General features: G+C 37.1%; 1 protein-coding gene across 1 annotated transcript in view; it reads right to left on the bottom strand.

Moving 5' to 3' along the window:
* Positions 1-700: 700 nt before the first annotated feature.
* The window catches only part of CCDC171 (coiled-coil domain containing 171), a 179129-nt gene continuing 157986 nt past the window's right edge, over positions 701-21843 (bottom strand). Inside the window, 1 exon segment of the mRNA XM_009274285.1 lies at positions 701-998. Coding sequence (XP_009272560.1) covers positions 957-998 — 42 coding nt within the window. The 3' untranslated portion in view covers positions 701-956.

Here is a 21843-nt window from a genome sequence, read left to right as displayed (position 1 = left end):
GGGAACTGTCCTTATAAAGTACATAAACATATCATCAGAAATCCTCCCTGCACAATTGTTCTTCTTTCTTATGAAATGCAGACTTGATAAAAGGGTGAGTTTTCAGCGCCTGCAGGGACCAGATTCAGCAGTTAACTTAACTTGTTCAAATAGGCAAGTGGTATCATGTAGCTTTACAAGGAGCAACCTGACCTTCTCACATTGACCAGCAGTGACATTATTGTGCAGGAAGAGAAGCAGTCACATCATTTCTGTTTTGCACAACCTGCTTAAAGTTTGCAACTAAATGCTTGTCTTCAGTTGAGCTGACAAGAGAAAAGAGGGGGCTCAGTGAACCATGGCAGGGCTGCCATGAAATGACAGGAATCATTGGCATACATTTCAAATAGCTCTCTCAATCCTATTAAAGTATTGCAGTCCTGCTTTAAAATAGACAAGTATGAAACAACTTTGATAGATAGAGACTAAAATGGCTTATTGATTTTTTTTTTAAGACTGAGGAAAATTACCCAAAATGTGTCATTCTTTAACATTTAAAAATATACTACATAAAAAATGAACAACTGTAATAAATAAAAAGTTTAAAAAATAACTGTTTCGGTATGTAAAGAATGAGAAGCGCAGAAATGTGAACATATGAATGCACATTTTCATAAAAATGTAAAATTAATGTCAAAAAATACATACGCTGAACTACAATTCAAAGGTAGCAACAAAATTGCACTTTAATTGCATCCTTTTACATTAATGCAATTTTTTCCTTCTAAAAGATTATTGATACAAAGAATCTGAAAATCCATTTTCCATTGTTCTTTTGGGACTTGATGTGACATTCAGGCAGAAGGAATAGACTGAAGACTGAGAACTGGCTCTATTGTGCATTAAACTGTAGGATGTGTCAGGTTCAGCTTGCAATGCCAAAAAATCTGGGATACAACTCTGGTCAGGCTGAATTCCTAGCTTGAAGCCATGGTGATGTTTGAACTCCCTCTTGATTCCTGGAGTAAAATAAAATAATAATAAAAAAGAAAAATAATTTCATTATGCCTTTCACAAAGGTATGTATATGAAGTACTTGCAAGTGTTTGCTTCTCGTTTCAAACACTTATTTAAAATATAGGGTACTTGAATATATATATTAATTGTTAATAAGCAGGAACAAAGGACATTAGCTAGAGTATTTGGCACTCATAAGTGTTAGGAAACAATAGCCTACATTATTTGAAGTGCTACAAATACTTACAGAAAACTTTTACCCCTCTTCATTAACATTTCTCGGGTGTGTTTTTTTTAATCAAGTAAACAAACATATTTGACAGTCTCCCTATCACTGTTGTTAGGAAAAATATGCCATGCTAACCATGGAAGGTATTCATTTACTTTTAAATATATTTTACCATCAATTGACATAAAACACTTAATACTCTTCAAATATTAGCCTGTTAGAAGATGGCCAGAGAATATACAGTGAACGTACGTTGATGGGGAACATGATTCATATTACAATGAGGCTCGACATTCAGTCAAACAGTTATAAAGGTTAGACCAGTTAAATTCAACATTAAATAACTTCCAGCACCAAAACATTGTGCATCCTACTTTGAAAGATTATGGATAATATCAGTATATCAGCATTAATAATTTTTTTAAATGCGAAATAAAGACACTGTATTCCCTTAAATATCCATAATAATAAACAAACTTAAGAAAACACAATGCCATATTGCTCTTCTGCCCTTTACCAAGGTATTTTACCCAACGTATTATATAGCTGTGGAAGTAACAACCAATTATTTCATCAGATCATAAAATATGTGAAAACTTCACATGCAAAGCGTAATTACGGAAAAGACAAAAGTTAAGATACTGAAAGACTGTTACAGTATATTTGAGGTTTTAAATACTCTCTCCTCTGCATTTCAGGAACAGTATACATGCATATATAAACACACACACACAGAGCCAGAAATGCATGTATACAGAGGCACAGATTCCAATGTACATACTCATAGATATCCAGAGGGAGGCAGAAGGGCGTGTGTGTATTCATATTTCAACAAATCCAGACTCATATCTATAAAGACACATTCATGAAAGAGTCCCCTTTCCTCTGTTACTATTGCTGGAGAAAAATCAATGGTTGCCTCTAACACCTACTTCAACAGTTCCCTTTGATATGGACTCTTTTGATTTCCTGATTCACCACAAGCCGTATTGCAGCTACTGTAAACTGCTAGGTTATATTAGACCTTCATTAAGAACCCATACAGTAGCAAATTTAGATGACTACTTCAAGTAGGTAGTTAAAATGAGGTAGTGCCTTGAGTTTTGCTGAACTATGGTGGTGATGAGGATGAGATAACCAGCAGAACTGGCAAATACGATCTGTAACACTCTAGCTTTTCAGTCCTTCTGGGCTCAATGCTATGCAGAATGGGAACTACTAAAAAGCCAAAGCACAAACGAGATTTACTGCATTTGAATCAGCACGTCTGAAACGAGATCTCGATGAAGGCATCCACTTATTACACAGATTAACAGTCTGTTATTTGTACACTTTAATCAGCTGACCACATAGCCAAAATTATCTCTAAAATAAGTCATTCATAAAAAAAATGACAATATTGAAATATGCAAATAAGTTGTGATGTTCTAAAAACACTTCTGTGTGTAAAAAACCAAAATCAGTAAGATACAAGCTATTTCACTCTGGATAACAAATATTGAAGACAAATTTAAACATACTGGTTTGTACTGCTTTCAACATCTCAATTAATCAGCATATCACAATGAGTAAAAATCACATGCTACAAGTACACTCTCATATTACTCTTTTTCTAGATGTAGTGAGGGTTTTTTTAAGAATTTGGCATCAAAATCCCAGTAAGGAGATAAGAAATCAGATTTCCTTTGAGAGTTGCAAAAAAAAAAGTATGAAACTTAATGATTGGCAGCAAGTCAATAGACTATGTTACAGTAAAAGCTTCACTGTTGGGGGAAAAAAGCTCAGTTTTAGTTATCCAGATCCTGTGCTGTACTTCTTACAAAGAACAGAATACTATTCATTGAATAGAAGGGAAATCAGATCTAATAGCAATGTGATTGATGTAAAAAAAAATCTTGGCTGTTACTCATAAGAACTGTTTTGATCTAGTATCATTATATACACTCATGATGAATAAGAAAGTAGGATTCTATAGGTTAGAAGAAAAAATACTCAGAACTGTTACAACACTCATTGTTTGAATACATACCTGTACCCAGGAATTTTAAAGGCAGTTATAATTTCCCCAGCAGACCTCTTTCAACATTATTGTATTTAGACACCTCTCTAAAACACGTATTAAATTGACAAACTCAAATGACTATGCCAGAGCGTGATGATAATCCATCATATAAATATGCATTTAGGTAATTTTTAAAGGAGGAATTAGGTATCTCAAATAAGGTGTCTGTTCAGGTAAATCTTTAGCATAGCACTTTTATTTACCCAATAAGCTGTAAATGATTCCATCTGAACTGTTACACTTCATCAGGTAAATAGATATTTAGGACACAATACGTCTAGCAAAAATATACTTTCAAAATATTTATGTAATATAGTAATTGGTCATGTCCTTTGGTCATTTTTCAAAGTTTGATAGCCTAACTTTATAAAACATGTTTTCCCAAAGACCAAAATATGAAAGGTTAGTCTATATTATAGAATAATTGCTTTCTAAACTATAGTTAACTCAAGCAATTTTTTAGTATTAGACATGGAAAAAGATTTTTAAAACAAATCTTCTCTAGTTTTTCGTCTGTGACTAACCTATGATCTCATTTAGGATCTAGTTTACAGGTTGTCTCATGATATATGAGCTGTTTTACCAAAGTTAAAACTGATTTATAGTGGGTTGCTTTATTATGTATGATATTGTGAGGAAATATTATAATACCATCATGTATTATATCCTTATATATGTTTTTATTGCAATGTCAGCCTACTCAAAAGCATCATGTTGTGATCAATGACACCCCATTTTGCTTTTATGTATCAATACTTGCGGAATAATAGGCACAGTTAGACATTTGGAATTAAAAGACTATGCACGTGTTATGACAGTGGTGCAAACAGGTAACTACATAAAGAAATTCACTGTTAGAAGTATATTGTTTATCTTCAATTGTAGGAGTAAAATCTATAACCAGAGCTGAAGCCACAAATCAGTCAGAATGGTTTCAAGCCTTCAAAGTCTACACAAGGATAATTTTATTGGACCACAATTTTCACTATAATACCACACTAAAACTTTTCAATTGCCCTCTACTGTTTGTATGTTACAATAATAACTCCTTCCAATTTTGGGATTTCCCACCACTAATTTTAGTCACTTTAAACTGCTTTCAAATATTCAATGTCAAAACACAGTAGCTGAATCTTCCCTTCCACTTTCTTATGACATGTAACATTCTATATTATAAAAAAATCAGAATACTAAAAAATGGTAAGGTTTTTGTGAGTTAAGGCTTCTCGGTTGTGAATAACAAGCTTGCATATAAGGCTTCGACTGAGGTAAGAAAGTAATTAAACTGCTTAGAATCAGAACAGAAAATGACCAAGTAAGGGACAAAATAAAAAGGCAGAAAGAATAATACTGAAGTTACAACATAATACAAAGACTCAGTTATGGGGGTTCCCTGTGCGATGATGCAGACGCAGTAATAAGTTCAGTGTTATATCTCAAGGTAAATTAAAGACAATTCTTGAATTACAAGGCCAAAGCGTGATCTGGAAATCACCAGATTACAGGATACTTAGGTGTGTGAGGATGCCTGACAGCGAAGAGAAGTGCAGACGGAGGAGCAAGCTGTAGTTTCTTCTGAATTCTCACAATCCCTAAATTCTCTGGAAAGACTGTAGCACAGTCCCTCAAGGGTAGGAAGAAATTTAAGATAAGGACAGATGCAGAGAGCGATGGGGGAGAAGTGGGAAACAGTCAATACATTTCTTCATAATTGCTTTCTGATACTGATTCCTCTCACCCCAACTCTAGAACATACATATACATAGTAATACCAGTAGACAGCAAATCAAATGGCCAATAATGTTCTTTTCAGCTTCTCCCACCTATGCTATCATTGTAGCTTGCACCATTTCACTGTAGCAACAGCAATTCCAGTGTTAAAGAAACAACCACTGTCTTCAATAACCATTTTGAGGCACTTATGTGGAAAACCTATTTCCCTATAGAGAAAGATGCACATTTTCAGATCATTCACAACCTCCTTCTCAAACTGCTATTTCCAAAACTGAGTTGCCTTTTGCCAGGCAATGCCAATGGACTTCCAGTATGCTGCTCATTCTTTTGCTGTTAGAAGTAGCTCCAAGAGCCATTTCTCACTCTCAGTGAAATAAATAAAACATCAGACTGATGAAAATGCTAGAAACTGGTACTTAAAATGGAAAGTATTACTAGTGGGTGTCAGTGCAATACAGTGCTAGTTAACAAACTTTTTCAAAGCAGGAATATATGCTGGCCAAAACTGGAAAGTTTGCTTCCCATGTCAATGATTTTGCAATTCTGTATGCTGAGGCAGTAGAACTAAATTGGTGCTCTGACACAAAGTAGGAAAACGGTAACGTTCGGTATAAATTTTAATTGTCAGCTCTCCTGCCTGGATTCTGCAAACAATTTGCTATCAGAGAATAATTCAATGGGCTGCCAACTCATTACATATTAAGTCAGAAAGGTAGACACACAACACACTTTGGGTGCTGCTAGCCAACAATACTAATGACTTTTTTCATTATCAAAGAATTCCCTCTTCCACTTTCAGGAGTTTTTAAACAAACATATGAGTCTGAAATATCTGGAAATATTTTTTTTTCTGCTTTTCTAATGCTTTAGCATTTAATGCATTCAGTGAAACCACACTCTAGAGGCTCAATTAAAAGCAATTAAGAGAAAGATTTCATGATACAGTATTTGTTTTTCTAAAAGAAAATCCTGTTTCATTCAAACATACTTAAACCTGGTATGTTTGAAGAATGCACAGGATTGGATGGATTATCACATCAGATGAACACCTTATCTTCAATGTTTTGTTGGCTTAAAGACAATTTGATTTTGCATTGCTATTTTTGATGACTTCTAAATATTTTGGCCAAAATCCACCACACAGCCTATATAGTAAGTTTCTCTTCCAGACGCTTCATTGGAATACACATGGAAGTCTCCCATTTTCAGGTCAAATTCTCTGCACTACACTAATAATACCAAAACATCAGGCAAAATATTTAGCACACTATTTTCATTGTGAAATGCTCAGTCTGTATTGATTTCAATCCAAGTTTCCAAATTCTTTAGTACTTTTTGCCCGTGCTGCCTACCACTGTCTTTCCATTTTCTCAAGAACGGAAGCAATTTTTATTTATTTATTTTTAATCTGACTAGCTAACCCAAATGGCTATTTGGCTTATCTTGTGCTGCATGTTGCAAACAACATTGAAAGGTACACTGTACTCTTACTAAACTGTTGTGACACCTCTCTATGTTTCGCATCAGTGTGTAAGATTGTCACTATCTTTAACTGACGCTCCCCTTGCTTCCAAGAAAGTCCTTCCTGCTATGTGAGGTTTCCCACAGCTTTTCATCGCCTCAGATCAGTATTTCTCTGTCTCATGGTTCCCCCTCAGCTTTTCGCTTCTTTCTAGCAAGAAGAAGAGAAGGTGATTACAACCAGAGACTGAAACACACAACACCAAGCTGAGGCACAAGCGGCTCATGAAGTAGTCCTCCCCACTTTTCTTCTGCCAGTGCTAGTGGGAAGACAGTCCCTGTCCAACTAGTTAAAGTGTCAAACTTCCTATTCTCTTGAGAAATTTATTCAGTCATCAGCTGAATTCCTAGGCAGTATGACTGTCTGACGTAAGCCTTCAAAGTTTCGTCTGAGTTGCATGTATACTGCCGCTCTAGCAGAAAAAGGAAAAAAGTGTATTTACATTCATTTTGCCAAACATTAGCATCTTCTGTCCAATCATTTGAATGCAGAAGTGTTAGGAGAAAACAGCTTAGAGAACAAGGGTTGACACATACAGTGTGAAATCTTAAGGTGCTTGAATGCAATGAGGGAGAAAGTGAGACAGAACCACATTTCATCTCCCTAACTGTGCTATAGTCCACACGAACTTTGTGACAGGTCTCTGTCTCTCAGCCACACTTCACTAGCTTCTGCTGACATTCAGCTGTCAGACAGCAACCCTTTACCATGCCCCTAACATGCTCTACAGCTTCACCCAATTAACTCGCTTTCACTTGACATTGCAGCAAAAAGCTTCATAATAGGTGGTCAAGGTGCACGGTGTCTGCTTGCCCTCTAACTGCTCACGCACAGCAAAATGCTTAGCTACCTTCCTTTTTGTCTGTTTGCTCCAAACCGGTGCAACTACAATTTAGGCATTCTGCTACTAAACAGGACAAGGACAGCAGACCTTTGCCAGTGGTGCATTAACCTATCTTTTACCAAAGACTAATTTTAATGCAGAATCGTAGAGCTGACCATCATAAACATTTTGCAAAAAAGAAATTACACTGATTCAGTAAAATACTTCTATTGCTTTACAATTAATAAAGATATACTGTATCAGCAATATGGATACAAGGGAGAGAGAGGGAAAAAGTAATTATTTCTAATAGTAACGTTTAACAACATAAAGGAGAAAGGTCTAGGAACAAGAAAGTGTCTTTATGATTCAGCTTTCTTGCATTAAAAAATCTTTAGGCATTCAGAAGACTAATTGTTGCTATGCATTTCTGCCAAATATGCAATATTTTTCATGATTAATTTTCAGAAATATAAATCTATGTAGCTAACAAAACAAATGAACTATTAAAAAAATTGAAATAAACATTTTAGGATTCTCCTGACAGCTTATATAAAAACAAGAACAAACATGGAACTCACTGTTACTTTGCAGACAGATGCCTTGAGAATACTCCAGTTTGCTTGCTACTCCTCTCAAGTATATTTGTATTAAATACATGGAGTAGGTCAGAAAAGGCCCTTAAAATTCCAATACGCAGTAAGTACTGATGATGTTCAAGCACTCTTTGCTGAAGAGGCACGCTGTTAACCAAGCATGGAACAGTCTGGATGAGCACTGGTGTCTGGACGGTGGAATTAGGAGAGTCACTGTAGCGAACACCTTCTGGTGGCCTTACGGGTTTCAACTACCATAACTGCAGCAAGGCAAGACTCAAAAGACTATCCACGAAGTCCTTTCAGATTCTGGTGTTTGCTAAACTACAAGTTCAGATAGGTTATGTAACCTATTTGCTTTCCCAGCATATCTACAGGAACAAGTCCCCTTGAAGTTCTCTCTAAAAACCATTGAAAGGGCATTTTTTCACACAAGAAATCTGATTTTCATAAAGAGAAGCAGACATCCAGTTTGTAGAAAGTGGAAGCTCAAGAAAAGCCATAAGCATGAAGGAAGGAAAACAAAAAGGAAATATATTGGTTGAGGTGTAAAGCAGACACCTCTTTCAACAGGAATTTATGGCTAGGACATAGAACCAACTTATCTTTATGAAAGGTGGTGAAAAAAAGCAAGTCATAAGGACTTGGAACTGGCACACCTCTGGCAGAGGTTGCTGATGCAAAAATGGGTCGTTTTGCAGCAATGAAAAAAAATGTAGCAAACATCTCACTCGGATTTCAAGCAGGAAAATGATATTACTCAGACTTAAAATGAAGTGCCAGGGACACACAAGGCCTCTTAGTGGAGAATATTATTGCAGATCTCTCCAAAAACCTTTAGGTGAGCAAAAAGTGATTTCGGTCCACTTGGTTGTGGGAATATATTCCAGTGTTGTTCATAATCCTGAAGTGAGAAGGGAAATGCTGATCTCATGAATTGACAGCCTTTAGCATCCCCTAACAAACAGCAGACTGATGTTAGCTCTTAGGACACAACAGAATTAGGATCATAAACTGGATACAGACATGGTTTGTGCAACCTATCTGCACCTATTTGAAAAACTGACTGATAGTAACCTGTTATCCAAAATACAGACACACACTTGCATGCTGAGTTCATCTAAATAGCCTCTTAAAAAGATCCTAATGATAGAGCAAAAAATGACTGACTTATACCACATGCTTAGAAGTGAACTATTACTACTGTCAACTTCATTTTCTCAAAATGAATGCTTATTTTTAAAATCATCAATGTATTAGGAGGACAAAGGGTTCCACCCTTTTAGCAGTGGCCAATGCATTGTACATTTTCTGGATTGTCCACTGCAGATGTGTAGCCTGCTACCTCCCAGCCAAAATCCTGATAAGGGCTCCATCCCCCTGCCCCATAAACTAGCTTCGAGAAAGATTCACTGGGAAGAGGTACATTTGGCTCTCTGTACGTTTGGGATAGTTTTCAAACTTTTGTTTGCTTATCCAAACCAAGCACTTTAATGTTCATTCATCCCCAGTAAAACTTAGTTGAAGTAACTTCAGGAGGGAATTACTCCTTCTCCTGCAAATTGCATGCAATATCTGAAGCAGTGTATATTCAATAGACTTCTAAAGGTTTTATAACAGTAATGGTCAGGGAAAACAGTTGGCTTTCTGGCAGTATTGCTTATAAAATATCTGAATAGCCTCAAAAAAAATATTTTAGGCTCAATTTCAGTTGATGGCTAACATGTAGGTCTTTTGTAAATGCAAGATCCAAATTACACTAACTGGGCAAGGAATCAAGCTTATCAGTTATAAACAACTTGAGTGTGGGTGAGCTAGGTTTACTGTCTCTATTGGTTTTGGCCGAATTTATATATACAGTTATACTTCAGAGTGAAATTAAATAAAAAAAAAAAAAATCACTTCAACAGAACTTTTTATACTTATTAGATTTCTGACCACAATCAGCCTCTAAGAACTGCTCTTAGCTGAGGTACTAGATCATCACTTTCTGTGAGGCTGAACATGCAGTTCGAGTCAGTCCACTAGGCAAATGGAACTAGTATTTCCTGCATACCAATCATATTTTATGTGAATCAACTTTAAAAAATGCTAACGGAATTTCATCCTTTCATAAATATATGCCAAAAGTGTGTTCTGAAAGCACAAAAGAGTTAAAACAAAAAAAACCAACCAAAACCCAGAACCCACCACCACCACAAACTTTCACCAGAAGAGTCATGAAGACATAGAAGGAGACCTGGAGAGAGGTTTCTTCAGCTTTTTGGCTTGTAAAACAAGAAAGCTGTAACACAACTTTAAAAAATCGTTTTACACAGGGATGTTGCAGTAATTTGGGGTGTCTTGTACATTCCAGAATGATACGTTAAATTCCTTTATTCAGAGCTCCCGATTAGATGATTCTCTTCTAAAAAATCTCTTTTTTAAAGTGTAGTAAACTTCAGTAGGTTATTAAATTAAACTAGAATTTCCTAAAGCAATAGGATGTTTTCACATGCACAAATTAAAAAGAAACCGGATGACTTTAAGTGTCAGGAAGCTTTGCAAAGTCCTGGTTAAGTTACAATACATGCTCAGGCTCCAAAAGAGTGCAATGCATTTACTAAAGCCTGGGAAAGAAAACTTGATGTCACTCAGAGTCTGAAAGACTAACAGGTCCCTGATTGTAAGCGTATAACCACCATAGGAGCTGATCCTTTTGTGATCAAATGAGACCCTTGGTACTCAAGAAAAGCTGAAAAATTAGTGAATTATTTAATTATTGTGGCTCTGACCTCCAAGGGCTTTCTTTGTCAAATTACCTGCAACACCTAGACAGGACAAAAGGCTTTCAAAATATTGGTGAACATACAAATTTAAGAGAGGCAAGTATTGCAATGTCAGGTTTATGGAGAAATTTACTGAGTGAACTATGGGTTTAGGGGCCAATTTCAGTTGAGGGCCAGATCCAAAAGTGTGGTGTCTTAAAGCAATGTGGCTTTAAAAGTTACATGGGTCCCCCTCTAAAAAGCTGTAGGAATTGAAGCAGTTACACCATCTGAAAAGGATGAAATGGAATCATTGCATCATCATAATGTCATTTTGTTTTCCTAATATCATCACACGTAGCAAAGAAACTCTGCTGGTGATTAACCACACTATTGCCTATATTGTTAGTAAATTTTATTATTTACTGTGCATTTTAAAGTGCCTGGTTTCGGGCTGGGATAGAGTTAATTTCCTTCCTAGTAGCTGGTACAGTGCTGTGTTTTGGATTTAGGAGGAGAACAATGTTGATAACACACCGATGTTTCAGTTGTTGCTAAGTCGTGCTTACACTAGTCAAGGACTTTTCAGCTTCTCATGCCCTGCCAGCGAGAAGCTGGGAGGGGGCACAGCCAGGACAGCTGACCCAAACTGGCCAAAGGGATATTCCATACCATGTGATGTCATGCTCAGGACATAAACTGGGGGGAGTTGGCCGGGGGAGGGGCCACTGCTCGGGGACTTGCTGGACATCTGTTGGCAGGTGGTGAGCAATTGCACCGTGCATCACTTGCTTTGTATATTCTTTTATCATTATTATTTTCCCTTCCTTTTCTGTTCTATTAAACTGTCTTTATCTCAACCCACAAATTTTACTTCTTTTTTTCCCGATTCCCTCCCCAGTCCCACTGGGGTTGGGGGGGAGTGAGCGAACGGCTGTGTGGTGTTTAGCTGCCTGACGGGTTAAACCACAACATAAAGGTACCCTACCTTCCATTAAAAAAAAAAAAGTCAATCGATTGCTTAACAAAAATAGGGTCCTTCCTTTCCAAAAGGCAGCATTTCTGAAACAAGTCAACAAAACAAACAAATTCTTGTAAAATGGGGAAGGAAAGACTGAGCTTAAAAAGCAAATTTGTTTCTAAATCTTTCTTCAACTGAACCATTATGCAAACTGAAGAAAACAAAAGTTATTTGAAAAATCAAGATTATTATCATGATAACATCCTTTTAGCTCACAATGAAGCTCGTTACGCTACTGTGTACTCATTTCACATTTTTAAAATTTGTTCAAGTACTGTTCACATTGTTCAATTTGTTCAAGGCCAAACTGCTTCAGAGAGCCCAGTCTCTAGAGAAAATAGGTCCTTACTATGAGCAACTGGAAAAATTGTGCCTTCACTACATAATGTGGGTTTCACAGGTTTCCATGAAAAGTTTTTATAAGTAATTTAAAAACAACAACAATAAATAAATAAATGTATGTTGGATAAATATTAAGCAGTGTGACTTAAATATGTAAAACCCAATAAAAACAAACATTAAAATGTAACTTGCTGACTGTATGCCCTTAAATCATGTCAACATTTCAGGAATAAAATTATGAGTTAAGAGCAGTGTTATGCTTCATGCCCTAACTCTGAATTTCCTGTCTTTTTATCTCTGCAAGTCATACTCTCTAATTTATTTTAAAGGGGTTTTTTTTTCATTTCTCACATTAATTTTTACGCTTAAAGTACAAAATGCAAGCAATCAGGCAATAGAAGTAGGTAAACACATGTATTTCTACAAAAACACGTTACTCTACTGCAAAAAAGTCACAGAAAGGAATGCAAAGGATTGTTCTTTTTTTCCCAGTTGAAAAGGATGCAAACACGCACAATTATAGGAGAAAGCAGGGGAAAAGAGCATGAGCAAACCAACAGAAAAACATTCTGATTTTATAAATTCCAGAAAGGCACAAAGTAAAGGAGACTGCTATGGTTTACAGCTACCCTTCTTTATCGCTCTCATTACCTCCCTTTGGCCTGCTGATCCACTCCTCCTCCGCTTGGACTAGTGAGGTGAGGTCTGACAGCTGAGAAATCTGCTGTGGGACCAAGGGTGGAGATGATACCCAGCCGTGTGCTCCCATGACCTTCCTTCCAGTCAGTGCACCAGAAGAGGAGACCAGGAGGAGATACAGCATCAGAGACAGTTGTCTCCTGCAGAGGAAAGTTTGCCTGCTAGCTGGCACTGAATTCTGTGGTGGTGGGGCGTCGGTCATCTCCCTGCCATCCAGAGGGAAACATAAACCTCTAAACATGAGATTTAGCTTTACAAACACTTAAAGTACATCTTTTGAGGGGAATACTTACTTCCCCACTATTTTAAATGTAGTTTTATGCATAAATAGATTCTCCAGGCCCAATCCAGTTAAATGCCAGCACAAATTTCTTTTTTCTTTTTGCTTTTTTTTTTTAAATGGGTGCATGTAGCATTATCCATGCTACATTGTAAGTGGGGGCATGCTGCACATACATGCATTTCTGAGGCTGGCTGAGAAAGAGGTAGGCTCCTGGAAACACTGCCCTGGGTCTTACTCTCTTGTTTTTGTTCCCTGCGAAGTAGGGAGTGAGCTAGTGGTACAAAGTAAACAAGAAACACCACAAAAGACAAGAAAAATCCTTCCATCTAGGATCCCGATCAATTGAATTGCAACTCACAGGTAGCATCTACACATCTTGCACTATTTATCAAAGCTAATGCCTGAAGATCAGCACTGAATTTTTGCCTTATGAACAGTGCTTTACCTACTTAGCTTGAAACACAAAACCAAACAGGTGTCAGAACAAGAAAATAATTATTCACAACAGTATACCTTATAGGATCTAAATTTAAAATGTCAAGAAAATATCAGGAAGATGACAAGCTGGATTGCATGGATTCATTCCCCATTTAAGTATCTGAGCTAGACTCATTCAGGCACAGCTATGCTTTAATCCCCTCCAAAAATTTCTCAGCGAATTCACAGTCTCAGAACAAACAGACGTTCCCTTTATGTTTAACCCACTGTTTAGCAGGGAATAATAGAAGCTTCCCAGCTCCCTTTCTTGAAATAACTTCTTCAAAAAGGAGGAGGAAGCACCTTCTGGCCTGAGTAAAAGTCATGGAGTCTGGAAAGAAGTGAATCTGTCTGCCTTTGTAGAGAATATTCCTTTTCTTCTATAAAGCCAGTAAAATTGTATCCTCAGCTCTGTTCTTTTGTAAAAACTTTCTCCCAGGGTTAAATGTCCTGGTCTATAATATCCAGTTCTCAAAATAACAGCCTGTCTAGCACTCCCAATACTTCTATTTCTACTGCAGCATTAGTGGTATATGTAATAATATACAAAAGTTTCTTTTAATTTCATGTGCTGAAAATGTCACTTTGAGAGGTGTGGGAAGAAGGCAAAAGAAACAGGGGTGCATAGAAAACAGGAAGCAAACACATGTGGCTGGTGAATAAAACTTATGGCATATTACCAATGAAACACATTTTGAAAGACTACTGCAAAGACATCTAATAAGGAAAATGGCATCACATGGCTGTCTCCCGACTCACAGTTGCCCTCCACAGCAACTGGGGCCTTTCTGAAAACCCACATACCATTTTGCAAGGAAAATAAAAGACTAGCTCATTCCAGTATTTCTCCTTCAAAAACTGAACAAAATGAAGCGTAAGCATTCACTTCCTTTTTCTCTGTTAATCTGCTGCAGGCAGAGAATGAATGCATGATGATTTTTTACAGGGCAAACTTGAACCTATACTTTAGACTTCTTTCCTTATCCAAATCATTAGTTTCTCTAAATCAATTTCCAGTTAGTTGCTCCAGGAGGTACAACTGTTGCACTGGCCTGAGCATTTAGGATGAGAGATGAATACAGCTTCAGGTTCCAAGTATCTTGTTTTCAGTCCTGGGAACTGAGGACCCTTGTTTGTGAGCTGGTAGTTCCAGTACCTCACTAGGAACACATTTCTAATGCCATAGAAATGCAAACCATGAAGGAAAAAAAGGAAAGGAGATTAGCTTCCTGAAAACATGACCCTCCTTTTTTGCGACTCAGCCAATGACTTGAAAGATTTGTTTTGCGCTTAACATTGGAACAAACCTGCGGTCATTTAGGAACTTCATGGTTTCCATTAAACCGCACAGCATGGACATTTGGAATTTCATGGCAACTGTGAAGTGAGCATGTAGATCTTGCCTTTCCAAAGCACCGTCCTCTGCCGAGAGCTAACACCCACACACATTCACTCACATTCCTTAGCCAATTCATGTCATTAAGGAAATTTTAAGAACAGACAAAACAAAGCACACCCCCCCCCAAAAAAAAACCAACAAACCACCAACCCCACTTAAACCTCTTTCTTAGGCTCTTGAAAGCAAAATACTACAAGTGGAAATGTAATGTTTAAATGCAGCGAACACACTGTGTCCATCTACAGTGTTTACAGCATTAACTCTGCAACTACGCTGAAAAGCTGAAGTATTGGAAACCACCTAATTGCCCAAACATCTACCTCTCTGCAGGTGTAAATACATGGGCCTAATAAGCCTTCCCACTGTGAAAGCAGTTACTTAAATTATATTAAAATATTAAAAACTATTTAATGAGCTTTTTTCCCCTAAAGTAAATTGAGTGTGTGCCTTAACCTGCTTCAGGCAAAGGAAGTTTCAAACATATTGGTTTTGAAACTAGCCATTATTTCCCATGTCGCAAAAATGGCAATTTTATTTCCCAACAGCAAATGAAACTGTCAGGAAAATTTAGATGCAATAAAATTGGGTGGTTAAACCAACATGCTGGATTTGGAATAAAACTGAATTAAAGGAATTAAAATTAAGCATTATGTCAATCAAACTTTATAAAAACTATTTTAAATGGGGGAGGGGTGGTGTTGATTTTTTGGGGTATTTTGCAAAAGTTAGGTTTTGGACTTGGTGAAGTCCACCCGTAACTAGCCATTTTATGTCCATCAACAGTGTCACATTTGAAATTTGCGCAATGAAAAACATTTTGCATAAAATGTGTTGCTTCTGGCAACATTTCTGCCTAAATAAAAAGTTGTCAGGCAGTGTGTGACTTTAGTGGTACAGAGTTTTAAAATGGTGGCTTCAGTCCAAGGCTTGCTAATAACGGCTGACATGCACTGGAATCTTGAGGCCTAAATCAACATTGTTTTCACAGCTGTAATTAAGCCACCTAATCAGAAGCACATTTTGACGGGACAGTTTCTGGAAGCCAGACATTACAATTTCTTATGCCTGGAGCGCAGTGGCTCATGAGAGGTCCTCATTTAATTTCAGGTTTAAAAAAAAAAAAAAAAAAGGCTGTAAAATGAAAAGACTATAAAAAAAGGTCCATATTTAATTTTAGGTTAAAAAAAAAAAAAAAAAAAAAAGGCTGTAAAATGAAAAGACTATAAAAAAAGCAGTGTACGGCTGTTGAAATGAAGCAGGCCTATGTGTTCATGCCTTGACCAACCCTACATCCCACCCTCCTTCGGCTCTCTGCCGAGTCCCCAGCTCTCAAGTGGCAGCTGCACACAGTGAGATTAAGGGCTTCTGCCAAAGTCAACAGATGAGCTGGTCTGAACTGGCTCTCTGTGTGTTCTGATTGTAAATTGTGCTGGTGATGATTAGAGAACTCTAACACAGGATGTCGACTCTTAAAACTGTCCAGAGAAAATAATTTTTATTTTTTTTTAAGTTCAGGAAATTTTTTTAAACTTCTTTTGTGGCTTGGTACACAGTGTTGTGTCTATAACTTTCAGATGATTCAAACATGAATTCACACAAATTAAGTAACTATATTATTAAAAAAATACACCGTTACTGGCTCACAGCAAGATCCTTCATTTGGGGATGTTTACGTAGCAGTGCTGCTGCTGAATGCAGTTCTCTAACTAGTACACTCCAGCAGTCTTGTGCTTCTACCACCTGCCAGTGGAAGATACCCCTAAAATTCAAACTATCAACTATTTTTGCTGTGTGACTATCACTTCAGTATGTTGTCATACCTGAAACGGCTAAACTGTCTTGCTCTTTTTCTGGAGCACAGCTACATTAGTAACTTTAACATAAACTTTCAACCCCAGAGGCCATTGTAAAACTATCAATATGAAGGCACCAGTCACTGGGGTCTGATTACATTTAGTTCTGCATTTTAATTACATATGGATTCTATTAACTGAACCTTTTGCCTTATAGGCAACATTTTAATCAAATTACTATAATTTTCAAATATGTTACAATAGTCTGACAAGTTAAAAGTTCACATACCTAGAATATTAAGTATCAAAAAATTTTTGCATAGAAAAGGAAATATTCTTTACAAAATAGCAAATGTGTTGTTGGATTACTGTAACTGTTTTTGAACTCCTTGCCCTAAGTTACCTAGTGTGATTTATAGTATCAGTTTCTTTTTTTTTTTTAATTGGTACTACATAATAAGCAAATAGTTTAAACTACATGATTTATACTGTTTGGTTACAACTATTACTTGTGGAAGCAATACCACATAACAAGGTGAGCATTTGCACTAGGATACCTGCATTCCTTGGCTATGCAGTGAGGTTGGCAAGTGATGCCCAATTGCTTAAAATCAGGTAAGAAATGTAAATATTTCAGTAAAAAAATAGTTTCTGGAAGATATTACTGCTTTGTGGATTCAGCCTGATAGAGACTTCAAGCTTAGTAAATATTATGAATACAGTTTTCTATTTTTGCCTATACTGGTATTTCCACTCTTTCATGTCTATTATCATCGCAATAGTTGGGAAATTCTCCTTGTGGGCCTGTCAGATTTTTCTTTACTGACTATCACTTTAAGAACATTCATATGTTTCACAGTAAATAAACCATGCACTGGTAATTGACAGCACTGAGCAAAAGTTACAATTAACTGAAGTCCATATCTTACCGAATTCTGTCCTAGAATATTTCCAAGAAAACACTGCAAGACAGAGGGTAACAAAAAAAATAACAAGTCTGAGTATTTTTTGCAAGGCAAATTAAGAACTAGTATCTCCAAATCTTTCACAAAACCAGTTCAATTCCAAATCTTTCAAAAAATCTTTTCAGTTCAACTGTGCATCAGGCTAGCATGAAGTAGTGGAAAAGCCAAGCAGAGTTTTCATCCAGGACCGATCTGCTTCTTGCAACATCTGGGAAGAATTCCCCCAGCTATGTCAGTCATTGCATGTCCTAACACAAGAGATACGGCTCTGGTCCATGAAAGAAGCTCTCTGACATTTAACACGACACCGATGAAGTGAGTGCCTTTCTCCTATGCAGCAAGTGAAAAGGCAAATAGGTTTTTTTCTTTTTCTTCAGTTCCGTCCTCATAATTCTAAATGTAAGACATTGCATCCCTGTTAGATGCATGTTCAGCCTTGAAACACAGATTGAACTGGTGACAGGGGAACAAAGGGTATGGGGGAAAGACATGTAAAACCACTGCCCTGACCAGCCTGGCTAAGTAGGAAGAAACTGTCAGTGGTGTAGTTAACTGCTAAGTTTGAGTTTTAAATATTTCTTTTCTCTCTTCCCACCATGAACAGGGTTCAAGTAGATCATGAGAACTGAGAGATGACTGCTCTGAGTAGGAAGAAAAGTGTACATTTTGCTTAATGCAGTTCTTCAACACAAAAGTATGAGAGCATATGTCAATTACTAGCATCTCAACAATAAATATGGATTTTTCACGCATAAGATCATTCTACTTGCTTTTCTCACCTTACCAAAACCTACAATTCCTTTATTTTCAATACTTTAAGTGATATCACTAGACATTTTCTGACACAGCTACAACTGTGGGGGAAAAAAAAAGTAAGGACGATGCAAAGCCACGTAAAGCAACAAGTGATTTCATTTTCAACCCCAGTTAGGAGAAGCATCCAAAGACAACAGTTGTTTTTGTGGTTAGTTAGAGAACTCTGCTCTTCTTACAGACCTTCACTTCACCCCTCTCACCCATCTGAAACTCACCTTCTCCCCCTTTCAGTTAAAGTTATCCTTTTGACTCCCCAAATTTCAATTTCTCCAGTGCACACAAAGCTTTTCCCTCTTCATCGTCTTTATAAATTACTGTATTTTCCACTTAATTTTCTACTCTTCTTTGATTCTGAAGTGAAAGCAGAAAAAGGAAGGAATATCACCAGATCAGCTGCACATTCAGGATCAGAGAAACACCTGCCCACTTGTAGCATAATAGTGGCTTCTTTTGTTTGCCAAAACTGATACCAGAATATTTTAAATTCTTAAAATTCTGACAGCAGTACTGACATCAGGCACAAAATCTCAGGGTTGAAAGCTACAAAAACACTTTCTGGAGATATTTTGTAATGAATTGAATTCTGTCAGCTCCCTATATGTGTCAGGTCACACTGGAAAATACAGTGTCACTGCATCCACTCCCCACAACACTGCTTGCAGCAACAAACTCTTCGGCAGTAGAGACACCATGGATTCATGTGCTTGCCATGTGACTAATATGATGCCACATGTTGCCCCACAGCACCCACAAAGTAATTGCTTATGACTATACTACTGCACAGTACAGCACTTAAAAGCTTTCAGTTCAAAGCCTACTTATTACTGCAACTCTGAATGAAAGTGCAAGTATAGTAATGAACTAATGTATTTGAAGAAGTAAAATGGATCAAAGCAGCAGAATCCAGTACTGTTAAAGTAACTGGCAAGTGTTCATTTAATAGGAAACCTTGAAGCACAGTCCAGTTCATGATGTTTATATTACTAGATGTTGCTGAACAAGAAGTAGGCAGGAAAAAGGAAATACAAGAAAATTTTGGCTGATACCTTCTCTGCTTACATACAGATCATGTGTACAGTTAGTTACTACCAGTGAAGTACTTCCACTAAACCCACCTTCTAAGCACATTAAGCTTTACTAAGGAAAATCGTAAGGCGGCATAAAGGCAGAGACATGTAAAGGGAAACAATACTGTTTCTTAAATTTCACGGAGAAAATGGCAGTGCCAGTCCAGTACTGAGTTCAGTAGCCAGTGAAATAATTGTCCGTCTTATTTCATGCTAGAGGTTGCTGGCTTCTCTGTTCCTCTTCTGGCAACCTACATCCTTATAGTCAAGACTACCTATGGCTATATCAATGACATCTTCTTAGCTGAACTCTTGTTATTGTTAGCTCTACCAATTATAGATATGACCCTTAATGTGGTGATGCAGCAAGTTATGGAGGACAGAATTGTGACTGTAGTACTTGCAGTTCAGAGAAAGTAAATTTTAAAAAACAAGGAAATGCACAGAAGTGAAACAGTTATGGTTGCAAAGAAAGACTATTACAAAATGTTAATGGTTTGATAACAGAAATAAAAGAAAAAGACATTTTAGAAATGTAAGGGAAATTTCAGAAGCATTTGATAAAGGAAAAAAAAACAGGAGAAATGAAAAAAAAAAAAACCAGAAAAGAGATACTGGAATAGGGAACAATAGAAAAAAAAGAAGGTTTAGGTAGAAAACCAATAATCTGTATTTCAGCTGTACTGAATTTTAAAGAGTTGCAAGAATGGAAAATGCACAGGGCCTTTCTCTGCACAGACGAAGAATTATCAGAGACGAGTACGACAGACAGATAGGTGGACACTGATGAAAAGTACACAGACATTCTGCTGTTGACTCCCCTTCACCCCACATAATAATTCTCTTCTCTGTAAGCGGTGTTTCCAGCATTCATCTCACCTCTGTCCATCATAATCATATCCCTTCCTGTTCCTCTCTGTTGGCATTAGCATGAGCACACATAGCAATCTCAGAATCTAAACACTATTGACTAGAAGGATAGTGGTTGGACTAGAAGCAGACTGGAGGATGGAGACGTCAATTCAGAGTCTTAGATAAAAGATGAGGAGTCAGAATCACTGATGTTGCCTTATGGCATCAGTTTTGTTTTCACAATTATCAGCAAAACCCAAAGAAACAGAAGAGGAAAAAAGTGGTGTGAATAGAAAGAAAGGTGACATAGTTAGCAAATTTCAGTACAAAAAGGTGAATTAGGAAAGCAGTACCTTCTGAACATGGAAAAGATCAATACTGATGAGTGGCCCAAACTTGGATGCAATGGACAATGGGAAGGGTAAGAACCTTACACAACTAGCATACAAGACATCAAGAGACAGCCACAACATAGTGAGATAAAACCCAATCTTAGAAGGTAAGAGTCCACAAATGGTATACACCTGAAAGACTTTTCAAAAATGTGTTTCAGCACTGAGCAATAGGTTACTGTTCTAGGAACACAAGCATACGTCATACGAAGACCTGCAATTAATACAGTCCAGGTGCTGTGTTTGTCTCCCACGTGAAAAGTTTTGTCTGCAATGATACTAGAACTGGCTATGTGATTAAACACAGTCGATTGAAACCAACAAAGTGTGTACAATTCTGAAACCAAATAGATGCTCAAGAAAAGTCATTACTCCCTTTCATTTAAAATAATCAGGCAAAAAAATCTGTTCTACTTTTTTAATACAGAAAGAAATTTAGTGCAAAACTTCTTCCTCAAAATCAGAACAGAACAGTATCGGCTGAAACTTTAAAATGTAAGTCACTCTGGAGAGCTGTGATGCCTGAAGTTACTAAAAGTCATGCTTGATGCAACTTTTGCAAATATTAGGGACAAGCTTTACAGAAAACCCAAATACTACAAAATATACCATCACCACTTTTACTTTTTTCATGGAAACTTCAGAAGCTATCATGCTGAATTTTTTGCCTTTACATTAAAATTTTAAAACACTTCCTATTAATGCTTATGCTTAGGTTCAAATTAAACTTCATCTAAAGGAAGAACTATTCTTCTCCCCAGAGGGTTGTACAGAGGGGCCAACACATCATACTACAATGCAAAAAGTATCATCTTTACATTGATGCTGTAGGCAGACACAAATTACTTAGAAAGCACTGCATTCAACCACAGGCATCAGAGAGCTGGGGGGGCAAGTTGCTTGTTTTCACTGTAACATATCAAGCCACTGCATAGCCCTTCATAGACAGGACTAGCATAATCTTTGCTAAAAGCTCTCTCAATCCAAATGAAAGCAAACCTCGCTGCAGCAAGTTTGGCAGACTTCCC

The sequence above is a fragment of the Aptenodytes forsteri genome, unplaced genomic scaffold (assembly GCF_000699145.1).
Source record: "Aptenodytes forsteri isolate BGI_AS27 unplaced genomic scaffold, ASM69914v1 Scaffold46, whole genome shotgun sequence".
In the NCBI taxonomy this organism is placed as follows: domain Eukaryota; kingdom Metazoa; phylum Chordata; class Aves; order Sphenisciformes; family Spheniscidae; genus Aptenodytes; species Aptenodytes forsteri.
This window is presented reverse-complemented; position numbering and strand designations above follow the sequence as displayed.